Source organism: Coffea eugenioides, chromosome 10 (assembly GCF_003713205.1).
Source record: "Coffea eugenioides isolate CCC68of chromosome 10, Ceug_1.0, whole genome shotgun sequence".
Lineage (NCBI taxonomy): Eukaryota > Viridiplantae > Streptophyta > Magnoliopsida > Gentianales > Rubiaceae > Coffea > Coffea eugenioides.
This window is the reverse complement of record NC_040044.1, coordinates 32,839,846-32,854,063: the sequence shown is the minus strand read 5'-3', so window position 1 is coordinate 32,854,063 and position 14,218 is coordinate 32,839,846. Positions and strand designations below refer to the sequence as shown.

The 14,218-nt window shown below is 34.6% G+C and overlaps 1 protein-coding gene across 1 annotated transcript; it reads left to right on the top strand.

The window, feature by feature from the left end:
• Positions 1-10,134: 10,134 nt before the first annotated feature.
• LOC113750701 (zinc finger protein CONSTANS-LIKE 15-like) lies at positions 10,135-10,913 on the top strand. Its single transcript, XM_027294649.1, has 2 exons — positions 10,135-10,138; positions 10,372-10,913. The coding sequence occupies exons 1-2, from the start codon at positions 10,135-10,137 to the stop codon at positions 10,911-10,913; spliced, it is 546 nt and encodes a 181-aa protein (XP_027150450.1).
• The last annotated feature ends 3,305 nt before the right edge of the window (positions 10,914-14,218 follow it).

Sequence of the window (14,218 nt, the reverse complement as noted above, 5' to 3'; positions counted from 1 at the left end):
TCCCCGGAAAAAATAATAATATGTTTCTGATCTGAGGAGTTAGAAGAAATAGTTGAAGAAGAAGGCAGGTGACCGGCAACCGGCTGGCCACACAGGAGTATTTTTTATCGTTGAAAAAGTGGAGGAGAAAACGTGGGCGGCACGTGAGGAGAGGTTTTTTGGGATTTTCGGTTTTTGAGCTCATTTATTTTTCTTATTGCCCCCGCGCCCACGCTCCAAAAAAATGGAAAAATGGCCAATTTCTTCCCGAAATATTTTCTAGTGTCGATTTAGTTTCTAATTTTTATTTCTAATCAATTTAATATGTGAACTTAATTTTTGAGTCTGATTAAGGTCTTTTTTGGCGCCCTACAATTTAGAAGCGATTTAACTCTTAAATTACTAATTAAACAGGGATATTTTAGGAACTCCAGGCGCTCTCCTCCTTCCACCTGATTTTAGGCTCTGATTCACTCTCTGTGAACGAACCTTGAGGAGGAATCCTTAGGTTTTCGAGGCTTTGGATTCTCTCCTCCACCAACCACCAAACTCCATTGCTCACTAGGAATGTACGCGAGTCGAGTCATAATCGAGTAGCTCGCGAGTAGTTCGGTCAACGGCTTGGCTTGAACTCGGGTTGACCGAGTTCGAGCCGAGTCTCGAGCTACTCGATTGTCATTCAAGTCGAGTTTCGAGCCAATATTTTGAGACTCGAGACTTGTCGAGCTACTCGTCGAACCGGGGGTATTTAAATAATATATTTATAATTTAAATAATATATATGTATTATAATTATAAAATGACCATTATGGGTATAAGTTTTATGGAATTTACAATAAACTCTTCTTTATACTAAAATTTCATAATGGCAAAAAAGTAATAACATAATTGTAAAAAGACCTAAAAAGAAAAAATGTCTAAAAAAGGGAAGAAAAGACGAAAGTGTATCAAAAAGCTTGATTAGCCTCGACTTGATAAGGCTTGACTAAAGGTCGAGCCTTATCGAGTTGAGTCTCAAGCTTAAAGCGAGTTCCTCGAGTCAAGTTTCGAGTATCGATTTTTTGTATTCGGTCGAGCTCGAGCCTAAGTATATATGAGTCGAGTCAAGCTCGAGTATAGCAATACTCGAGCTTGACTTGGCTCGATTACATCCCTATTGCCCACCTACCACCCCATCCTCCTCCCCCTACCCTTTTCCTTTCCTCCCACCTCTACCTCCTCCTTCTCCTTTATTCGCCCTCCCCTACCCTTTTCATCAACATCCCACTCCTATCTCTCTCCCCTCCCTCTTCATTGTCCCCCAACTCCTACCTCTCCCTAAAGAGTTTTGATCAAAGAGATAGCACATGATTAAAAAATCCAATTCGTCAACTTCATGCTAAATTGGTAAGAAAGAAAACACTTAAATGGGTTCAGTTTTGGCCAACAAAAACATGGTTATTTTTAGAAGCATTTTATGAAAAATATTACTCACTTGCATATAAATGAACATGTATTACTTGCATACGACGAAATGATAAATCCATCCTTGCCTGCCCCGCTTCTTAAATCTCACTTTTCTTTTATTAGAAAAAAAATTCTTTAAAAAAAAGTGAAAATTTAGAATTTTATTGCAAAATAATTTGAATACTTAAAGTAAAAACTCTTAGATCCAAACAAGTCATCTGGACTACCTTCTTTTTAGATGGATTTTGAGTGCAAAAATCCACAAATGGAATATACTCAAATTTCAAGATTAGCTAAGGAAATGCAAATTCTTCTGCTATTTCTACAGTTCCACATCATATTTAAGTATAGGATTAGCAAGACAGCTCATCTATTTTCCAAAGGAACGAAGTAAAAATTTATAATACATCATAGAAGTGAAAAATAAAAAATTAAAATTGAGAGGCTTAATTTTTCTAGGGAGGGACAATATTTTCATCTCTCTATCTTATATGCATGATACTTTCATGGTAGACACCAACACCCTTAGCAATTCACATTGTTTAAAGAAATTCTTCTCCATAAATAAATGACAAATGAAAGGCATCTAGAAAAAATTCTTGCCATCTCCTACCTAACCCTTCTAATTTAGACTATGCCTTTATTTATTTTTTTGAAAGGGCTAAATTATGGTGTCCAAGACAAATACTTTCTGATTGAGATTCTTTTGATTTTTAACTTTTACTTTCAGATGATTTGCATCCTAAACTTATCAAAAATTTCCAAATCTCTACAATGACTTTCACCGTTAGTGTAAAAGTAGATAAAAGCACATGATTGGACTTTTTTTTTTCTTTTGAGATTATTAAGGAATAGTATCCTTTTTCAACTTCAAAAAGAAAATGTTTTGTGGTTTGTATGTATCGAGGTTACTTGTGTATATAGTATGTTGTATATGTAGTGTATAATTGTATATCGTGTGTAACTCTCCTCGATAGTGTGCTGAATAAATTGCGGTAATTTACAATTAACAAGCAACTTCAGTGTGTAAATTGACCTAAAAATATATTAGTTTAAAGTGCAATGGGGTAATGATTGATAACTTTAGGGTACAATTTGGCGCAAAGGAAAGTTGAGAGGGCAATGTAGGAATTGTCAAAAACATTTGCATCAGCGGACTCAGAAAAGTCATCTTCTTTGCTCCTATACAATATGCATAAATGAGTGGTTACAAGTGTTGCGCGTAGGAGGATCGAACAGTTGGAACTATTCCAACCTTGATTTGGCTTTCTCATATTCGTTGCTCCAAATTTCATCAGGATTGATCAAGGACCAAGTACGACCATGCATTATCTCTCTCACAATTTCCAGACTCATTTCACTTTTCTGAAAAACCCCAGCCTTACCACCGTTACAGGAGAGCTCTCTTCTCTTATTCAGGTTGGTTTATGTGTCCTCCATGTTAGTATTGTATATCATTACTATCATCATTATTGTTATTATTATTTGGCATAACAGTTGCCCAAGATTGCAACTGCTACTCACCTGTTCGCCATTTGCTTTCCTTTTTTTTTTCAATGCAAATTTTACTAATGCTACTGAAAGTCCTTTCTTAACTAGCAATAGTCGTACATTTTCAAGTAATTTGGCATTTTCGTGTTTTGTTTTGGACGTTGGTTTTTCTTTGTACTCCTCCTTTTTCTTAACATGCATGTTAATGTTTTGGTTTGGCGCAACGCTACGGTCTGCACTCTGCACTGTACGGATTCTTCCTTTAAATGTACTGCTAGTCTACTACTACAGCACTATACATTTTTATGTTACTGATACACTAACCACCCAAACGCGAGGGTAGGAGCAGCAGCAGTCATAGCACATTTGGAGTTTTCACAGCCGGAAATGCAAATCTTTTTGTTTGCGAAAGTCTTCCTATTTCCACCAACTACAGTAGTATAGGAGTACGAGTATCCTCTCCATCAATGATCAAACGAACCCTTTATGATATGCTACTTACGGGTCCTTCCTAGTTGTATTAAATTTTCACGTCAAAGTCACAATTCACAAGGGGATAAATTTGATTCCCGCTGCTAGCTACTGCCACCACCAAAGCAACCAACAGAAAGAAAACTCAATTATGCTTGCGAAAGCCTCCGCATCAGTTATTGGCCCTCATTTTAATGGCGATGTTAATTCCGCCCAGTTTGTATTCTATCATTCGGCTAGCCCATAAGAATCTGGAATTCTAGGACGTACCGTGGGAATCAGTAAGAAGCCCGGATGTATTCAGATGTTTAGACCAGCCCAGGTTTCTTGTCCATCAGTCAGCTAGGCAAAAAAATCCCATCCTATTGACAAACTAACAATTTTTGAAACTAACAAAAGGAGTTCCAGCTTGGGCGGAAAGATGGAATAAACAAATCGAGTTCGATTTGATAAGAACTCATTTGAGCTTGATTCACTAATTAGTCAAGTCAAGTGTAAATAGCATTTTATGTTCGATAATTTTCAATTTTGATAAATTGTTCAAGTTTGGTTTGGTAAATAAACAATCCAAAATTAAACAAAATTTCAAGATTGTTAAGATAATCAAACAAACTTGAATACTATGATGTTCGATAATTTTTAATTTCGATAAATTATTCAAGTTTGATTCTGCAAATAAACAATTCATAATTAAACAAAATTTCAAGATCGTGAAAATAATCAAACAAACTTAAATACTATGGTGTTCGACTTGATTAGATTTGTTTATATCCCTAATTACATCTTACCAAATAAACGGTGACTGGTTGATACAGCAGTTGGGCAAGGCTTTGAATGACTTCTTCTGCCAAGAGGGTAACAAAACTCAAGAATTACTAAGATAACCTGTTTATAATTTTTTTTTAACATAACTATCTAAACACATCTTAACAAAAATAACTGACTTTTTTGTATTGTAACTACCAAAATAGCCATTATTTGATGGGAACAAAAAGATTAAAATATCACAGTTTGCTTCAATAATAAAAATTTTATGTATAATTAATTCGTAAAAAAACATTTTTGAATTGCGCATTATCCACATAAAGCTGTTGCAGTTAATCCACATAGCATTATCCAAACAAACAGAGTAGATGGTGCTCTAAATTTAAACCAAAGTTATCATTGAAAAAAAAAGAGTGGGGATTTTATCGTTGACTCATAAAGTCTATGTCAAATGTCAAATTGACAATCAACGCCCACTGAGAAATTGCCACTACTATTTGCCATTGACTTGTAACAAGAATTCTTAATTATTGTGTTAAAGTAGAAAGCCGTGATTTAATAATTAATCGGTGGTTGATTAAGCTAAGCAATAATGCTATCATGCATCAGCACCCTGGAAAAAGGTTCGATTGCCATTGGTGGATTAAACCGACCAGCTTTGAAGTGTTATCGCTAATTACGTGGGTGGTTTCCTTCCTGCCGACTTTTTTCATTTCTTGTTTGGTTGCATCGTTCTAGATTGTTCTTCTTGACGACCTGTCCTGCGTTTCTTGGCTGAGGAAAAAGCTCACTTTAGATGATTCAATACGCTAATTCTCTGAGGTTGGATTCCTCTAATTGATTAACGTAAGATAAGAAGAGATGCTTAGACCCTTTTGAGAAAACGTTTACAATAATGACATGGGATTCTGTGCGAGATACCATCATAGACTTAGATTAGACGATGATAAATCATCACGATTATGAATTTGGAATAAGTTTATTTATGAAGGCATGTGATAAATCCCGCCAAAAAAATTGTCGGATTTATCATAAAATTTTTAAATTACAACACTTTCTTTCAACGAAGAAAATTATCCTTTAACGAAAAAAAAAAGAAATATGACACCGTTTAGGAATTAAATCTTTGATCTTTTTATTTTAGTGAAAACACTTTATATATATATATATATATATGCCACTTGTGAAGATGGAACAAAGTTGGTTGCAGGGATAAGTATCACACGGCATTAAATTAAAATTCTCTTCCACTTTGTAATGAATCCTCCTAATTCTCATCATTATGACTAATATTATGTTTTTGTTAATGCAGTAGACAACTTGGGTGTACTTCTTGTAACTGTGAGGAGATGGATAGCACTCTATGTGACTCGATGAACCTTAGTGGGGGTTGACAAAATGTTTCACACGTCTCGTTGGTTTAAATTGACAGATGAACCTTCAATTTTAGTAGACTAGAAAACGTGTAATGTCTCGAAAATCTTCTCAAGCACTACTTCACAATTTCGTGCGAATCAATAATGTTAAATTGGCAGGGATAATTTGACAGTGAGAATAAAAAAAGTAAAAATAATCAATCCAGAAAAACAAGTTAATGAAGTGTAACAATTTACAAAGGTGTGCATATTTTGATATCTGATGAATACGGGAAAAAAAGAGAGTGGAGAAATTGGCAAGAGTTAGAAAATAAGAGTCACATGATTTTCAAAATGTCAATCGTGTCAATTGTGTGCGTCGCTGCGTCTTTATGAGAGTTGAGTGATAAAATGAGAAAGATTGTAAATAAAAGCTCATGAATTCAAAACCTTCTATTTACCCGAAAAAAAGAAAAGAAATGCCAATCGTGTCTTTACAAACACCGCTTAGTGAAATATTTTTCTCTTAATAATAGTACTCTTTAATAAGCCAATGCCAATTTTTTTGCTATCTATCAAACACAAGAAGGAAGGCGGTACATAAAACCTTTAATCTCCAATCTTGAAGAATTAGTGGTTTGTTTTGGGTGAGTAAATGCCAAATGCCATAGCCTACCAAAGAATAAAATAAAACCATGGCATGTGAATGCATGTTTTGTTTTGAGTTTCACATGCCATATGATCAATCCACATATATGATCCATGCCAAGTAGCCAACCCCATGAAAAGGGATAGAGCCCACAGAGACATGGGCAAGTGGGAAGTATCCTGTCATCATATATTATAGGATAGCCAAGAAAAAACAAGAGAAGATATAAATCTACCATATGGTTGAGCCACGTATGGGCATTGGACAAAGGCAAATATTAATTGAAAGTTGACACCTCCCTAAACTAAACATATTATTGTTTCTATAATCCGCCAAAAATCAATTGCTTTGCTCCCATTGGACACAACTCCTGAATGGTCGGTCCAAAGACAAATTTGCTTTTTCTAAATATCTTTCTTTCTTTCTCGTGATTTATACAGAAGAAGAAGAAGAAGATAGAATTTTGGAGGCAAGGGGATGCTTTGCTGAGTGGTGGTGTGTCTTCCTCTTCCACCAGATATTTCTATCTTGCCCGAAATGCCTGCCCGTTCACTCTCAGCCACTGATACTTCAACTTGTTCGAGTTATCGTCCTTAGATGCTCTTCGGGCAGTCTCTGCCCGCTATTGTTCGACTATGCCTATGTTCTCAGCTCATCGTAATCCCCTCCTGCAACCGAACTGTTACACTTGTCTTCGATTCGCAGGGTTAGCTGTCTTGTCTTAAAATTTTTCTTGGTCAGTAATGAGAGAAGACAATTAAATTATGGGTTAATTCCACTTTGTCCCCCCCAAACTTTGGACGATTACCAATTTCAATCCCTAAACTTCAAAATGGGACACTTAAGTCCCTAAACTTATAAATACCTCCCAATTAAGGAAATTTGTTGACAGAATCCTGAATGCCATTGGTGGTCGAAGTGTCCCATTTTATAAATTTAGGGATTTAAGTGTTCCATTTTATAAGTTTTAGGGACTGAAGTGGGTAATCGTTCAAAGTTTGGGGGGACAAAGTGGAATTAACCCATTAAATTAAAACTGGACTTGGAGAATAATAAGAATTATTAAGCTCCACCACAACAACCACTGGTCGCAGGCCTAGTGGTTGCTTGGGGATTTAATTCTGACTGATAGGTTTGAGATATGAAGGGAATAGGAGAGTCGGCAGAGATGAAAGGAAGGAGAAAAAAAAGAAAAAAAGAAAAGTTCCACCACAGTGAACTCTTCTCCCAACGAATTTTTTTTATTAGTAGTGTTTTGATTGTCACCATAATTATGTTATGTTATAATAGAGGAATTGATATTATTTTATGTTAGAGGAAGAAAATTGTATTCACTTGGAATTGGTTAGTTGCACTGAGATGGTAAATTTTGAGACTTCAAATGTTACAGAACTTGTGAAAGCTGGAAAAGGGTTTGGATTATGCTGAAATAAGTGTTAGGGGAAAGGTGAAATGTCAAGTTTGAACGCGTAAAAAGATAAAGGAAAAAAAATGCACTTTTCTTCCTCATTGATTTGAGTGTTGGACAATTTCATCCCTGAAGTTTCAGTTAAAACACATTTCATCCTCATAAGTTCATAAATTTGATTAATCAAGGACAATTGATGGATTGTTAAGCAATTTGAATGGAATATCATCACTTGACCACAACATGCACGTTAGTAAAATGCAAAAAAATATCGGATCAATAAAAACCTCAAAAATCGTTTTTTTAATTCACTTTCTTATTTTAAAAAAATAAAAATTTTTCAACCACCATTACTCTCTTCTTAATCACAAATTGAACAAAAAGATCGAGAGGAAACAGAATCGTTGAAAGAAATAACCCCATTATAGCCAATTGGATAAAATCTTTCAAACAATCCCATCGCAACTAATTGAAAAAAATATCAACGCAAAAGAAATAATTGTTTAGATTGTTAATTATTTGCAAAATTTTGTTTTGTTGCATCATATACATGTTTTTTAAATTGTCCTTCTATCATCTAATTTATATTTTTTTATCTCACATACATTATATCACAAATTTTAAAAAATAATCTCTTACCCGAACACACTCATTATTATTTATATAATTTAATCAATAACCAAATTAAGTATCAATAATACAATTATTAACGGGACATGCTAGTCATGTGATGATACTCCATCCAAATTGGTTAACAATCATTCAATTTTTCTCAATTGGTCAATTTTATGAAACTTTGAGGATGAAATGTGTTTGCATAAAATTTTAGGGATGAAATTAGTCGAAATTATAGAACTACGAGGATGAAATGTGTTTTGACTAAAACTTTAGGAATGAAATTATCCAATACTCCAAAACATTGGGGGTGAAAAGTGCATTTTTTTCAAAAATAAATGACAATTATATAAAACCAATTAGTAATGCTGCCAAGATAAAATCGGTTGAAGCCATCTTCTACTATTCTGTCATAATGCAATTCTCAACTGTATTCTGAACATCTGAGTTACATCCCACATTTTATACAAATTCATGCAAAAGAAATTTTAGCTGTATACTTTCTTTGCATGAATTGTTTAAGAAGAATGGAGCAAGTTTTAATCCTGAGTTAGAGTTAAAATTTTGTACTAATAGTTTTACTATTTTTTTTGTGCCCAGAAAATCTTCTTGTTACATGCAGCAAAAGTTCAAAGAGATCGACAAAACTAGTTTCAATGATTTCAGGTTTATTGACTCGCTGTTCCATTGGAAAAGGTATACAATTATAAAGCACAAAAGGATCGAAACATTGAGTAAAAACTACTTAACTTCAATAAAGAACTGCTCTCATCAAGCTAGCTTGGTCAATTTGTCCACTTCAAGAAAAATTTAAAATTTTGCCCCTTACTTTTGTGGCTAGTTTACTTTGGTCGTCTATTTGTTTCTGTCAAGACATTTAACCCCTCATCTAGTGGAATTTGTGCCAATTGAGGACATTGAATTCCCTTCGCCTCCCTTCTTGCTTAAGTTGCATGCTAGAAGTCAAAATTGAAATTGATGAATAGACTTTTCGCTTTCTTATTCAACAAAGACTGCAGGAGGAAGAAGAAGCGGTCATCTCAACCTAGGAGAACCAATGAATTGATGGTCCATTCCCCTTGTAAAACGAAATGTTAGTTTGGATTGGCCTTTATTTCCCCAAATATATTTGCTTACATATCATTATTACAATTTCTAATACACATTTTTATCTTCCTAATTACCTTTTCATCTCACATACATCACATCACAAAAAGTGCTATAGTAAAAATATTCCAAATAACTTACAATCCAAACAAACCAGCTATCATATTTCAATGCCGTTCTGAATTTTTTTTTTCATTACGAAAAGATTAGATATGATACAAGTGAAGCAAGACTGAATGAGTAAATGTCTTAATAAAATTGGAGAAATGTCTTAAATAGCCTGAAATAAGTGTTCGATGAATGGAGCAAGTTTTAATACTGAATTGAGTTAAAATTTTGTGATAGTCTCACTATTAGTTTGAAATAAAAAAATCTTGTTATAGGCTAAAAAAACTCAACGAAATCGACCAAGCTAGTCTCAATTATATTGATTTACTGTTCCATTGGGAAAGGAAACGGACCTGTTACGATGATAGTGCACAACTAGGGTAAGATATTGAGTAAAACCAACTATACTTGAAGTGCTTAATTTTAGCAACCATTCCTCTCATCAACCTATTGTTTGGTTAATTTGTCCGCTTCAACCTAAAATTACAATTTTGGGCCCTTACTTTTGTAAGTAGTTAGTCTTACCTTGGTCTTCAACCAAAATTTTTGCCAATTGAGGACATTGAGCTCTTTTCGCCTTCTTTATTTAACTTGTGATCTAAAAGTTAAAATTGAAAATGATGAGGAAATCTTTTTGCCATTCTTATTCAACGAAAACTAGGGTAGGAAAATTGGTCGAGAAGCTCCTCTTAAGGTTTTTTTCCTGCTAATCTCGAGAATTTGAATTCCGACCTTGATAGATGGGTTAATATTTTCTCTTACCATATGTTGGGGGGGGGTTTCACTATTTGTGTCTTGTAATTAGGCCTGTCAACGGGCCGGGTCCGGGCCGGAATGCATATATCCGGACCCGGACCCGTTATACTAGATTAGTTCCGGATTCGACCCGAATACCCGACGGGTCTTCTAATCTGTCACCGAACCCGTACCCGACGGGTCCCGAATCCGGGCCGGGTCTACCCGGCAAAAAGGTGCAGTCCACTCCGCCAACGCCCTCTCCCGCAAGCACCTCCGCTCCCAGATCTGCGACAACTGTGCCTCCGAGCCCGTCTCCGTCCGCTGCGCCACCGACAACCTCGCCCTCTACCAGGACTGCGACTGGGATGCCCACGCCACCTCTGCCGTCTCCGCCGCCCACGATCGCATCCCTCTTGACCCCTTTTCTGGCTGCCCTTCTGCCATTGAGCTTGCCTCCGCTTGGGGTCTCGAACTTCAGGATAAAAAGCCCTCCCAACCCCCCAATTGGTTTGACGTGGCTCCCGCTGCCCCTACTGCAGGTGGGTTTCTGGACTCGTCCTGGACGCTGCCCAAGGAAGTTTCTGTTTCCCCTTCGGTTCTGTTGCAGGACTTGATGGTCCCCACTGATAATAACAATCCTTCTTCTGCTGTTATCTTTTCCAATTGCGGCCCCGATTTGATGAAGAAGCATACTTCCCCTAGCTGTGGGAAGCAGAGGCTGGTGATTATGAAGCAGTTGATGGGGTTGCTTGAGAGGGATACGTGGGTATTAGACTATTAGGGATTTAGGGTTGAACAAAATTGGGTATATATTTTTAATTATTAATTAATTAAAAAACGGGTTCGGGTCCTATACGGGTCGGAACGGCATATTCCGTATCCTACCCGCAAATCTATTAGGTTAAACGGGTCCGGGTCCGGGTCCGGGTCTCGGAACTATATGCCTACCCGTACCCGTCAAATATTGGCGGGTCCGGGCCGGGTCCGGGTCCAGACCCGGACCTTTGACAGCCCTACTTGTAATACTGTTTAGATAGGTTTTAATTGTAATCTTATACTTGTATTTAGAAAAAGAAAATAAAAAAAAAAGATCAAGGTCAGAAAAAATGATGAATGAATATAAGGAAAGCACAGCTCATCTAAATTTAGTAGGACGACCTTGTTTGGAAAGTCATTTTCCATCAAAAAATTCCTATGTTTTCCATGAACACATTTTTCATTCACATTTTTATCTCACATATATCAAATCGCTACAATACATTTCCTACAAAAACTCCAAAAAAAATTGCAATTCAAATAGGACTGGCATTAAATGAAACGAGAAAAATGATTTGCCACCAATGAATTGCTTGTCAATTCCGCTCACATAAATTAGGGTTGGCTATCATGGTGTCAATGCCATTTTCAGAAAATTTCCTTACAAAATGGTTAGTTATGATAGAGACCGAGTAGAAGATGATGTCTGAATGTCATAACACAAGAATACTCATTAGACACTCGAGTAAAATTGAGTGAAATATGGGTCACAAAAATTGTAATTTTCCTCAATTGTAACATATGGTATCCTGTACATGAAATGGTGATCAAATATACACCGTCAGTATTAGATAAATGACAACTATCTAAAATTTGAATTTAAAATCTAACTTTTATATATGTATCATGAATGTAATAGTGATAGTGTATACATTATCAGTGTATATAAGATTTACTCATTTATATATACTAGTATAAATACCCGTGCTACGCACAGTAGATTATATTTTTGAAAAAAATTACAATTTATGGAGGAATTTAAAAATAGTAAAATATTATAATTACGGGCACATGAAAGTATATTTAAAAAAATGAAACTTTGTAACAATAGTTCAATATATGATAAAACATCTCCATTATTTATAAACTATCACTTTGATGAATGTTGGATCCTGAAAAAAAATAGAAGTCTATATCATAAATTGAGCGACATAAGGGTCCAATTAAATATAATTAAATATTTAATTTGATAAGTAAATGAAATACTTACAAACATTTTGCCTTTGATTTGATAATCTTCTACAAAGGTGTGAACATTCTTCACACCAATCACCTCTAAGTACGAACGCCAGTATTGGCGGTTTAATTAATTCTGTTGATTTTTGTGAAGTTTGTACTATAAATGAAAATGCACGATTTTTGCATGAATTAATATGTTAGTCGAATAATGCACCTCTATTTTCCTAACAATTAAAAGCATACATAATTTAAAATTATATTTTGTTTTAGACAGTTTGTAAATAATATTATATAAAAATATATACATATAAATAATGTATACCTTTGTTTTTAAATTTCTAAGATAAGAAGCATTACAACGAAACATGAATCGTGCATGCTTGTCTTGAAGAGTGAGGTATAGGTTACCACTGGAATCTCTAACTTATATGTTAACATTGTATCTGTTAAAAAGAAATTGTGATGTATCATGCAAAAAATTATATTAAAATTCAAAATATATGAAAATAATTACCTAACAATAATGTCGACTACATCATTACAATGGATACACATCATTTTTGCAAAATGAGATTGACATGGTTGTCCACAATTTTTGCATAACTCATGGAACATATTATCTATGTTGATACTTTGAATGTAAGCAAGTATCCGAAAATATTTAACCTATAACCATCCAAAGAATGTATAAATTACAATTATTAATTCGAAACTACATGTAGATACTTGTTCATTACTTAATTAATTGAGAGGAATTGTACCGTACGTAGAACTGCATATTCGGATATCGATATTCTCTTAGCATTTGATATCAACAATGCTTGGGACATTGTAAAATTGCATGACCGCAACCACGTCACTAATTTCTGAGCACATTTATCATTCTCAAACCTGCACATTTTTCAAATACATATTCGTAAGGGTATGAAATATTATTAATAATTTAATATTTTGGTATTTGTAAAACTTACCAACTATGTAGGTATTGAGCTAAATCCAAGTAGTAATTGACATACAATTTGCTTGCTCGAATAGTATAAAGTGATGGTCCTGCACAATGTGCATATTATTGATAAACTATAAAAATTAAATAAAATAAAGTGAAAATAAATTGAATTACCTTTATAATTTCTCACACAAATACCATAGGCTAGCAAAACATTGTTTTTTGTAACAGTTTGAGGCAAGTGTTCACTATCATCAGTTGCAAATTTATCACATAAAGTCAACCGAACTACTGTCAAACTTCATTTAGAGAATTTTGGTAAGTATAAATCAAAATTTGCAGAATATAAAATATTTTAAAGATATTGAATCTATTAACTAACCTTTTGTCAAGTAAAAGTATGTCACACTTAGTTTTATCATTGATAGATGTTTGATAGTGTTGAACCAACAGATACAACTAAACCAATTACATCGGCAAAAGATCAAAAAGTATAAGTAATACCAGTTCAAATATACAACTTAAATATAAGTATGGTTAATTAAGAATGAAATACCTATCAATTGCAAATCATTGTCCATGTGTTGTTCTGTATCTCTTAGTTTGACCAGATTAAACTTGAAACGGGGTATGGTTCCACAATCATCTAAAATATTCACTATATTTGTATCGTTTCCAAATGATAATTGGTACAGATGTGGTGCAAGCCGATATTTAAAATCTGCCAGAATTACATATATATTTTGAAACCAGTATACCTTGACTTCATGGAGATGATCTGCGAAAATGTTTATTGTAGTGGGAAGGTGGGTGAGGAGTGTTAGTTGGAGTAAGGTGTGTAAGGAGTGTTAGTGGGAGTTAACTTCTTGTTTGAGGGAAACGTGGGAGTGTTAGTTGGAGTTAATTTCTTATTTGAGGGAAACGTGGGGGGTGTAACGTGCCCATGATATTTTTTACGAAATAAATTAAATGTAAAATGCTAGAAAAATAGAGTTGAGAGTGGGAAGGTTTGTGAAGGTTTGTTGCTAAAAATCCCTTCTCAAATTTATATAGATACTAGTGGGAATACCCGTGCTATGCACGGTGCTGACATTATTGGAAAAAAAATAAAATGGTGAACAAATAAAGGTGAAAAAATTTTACCA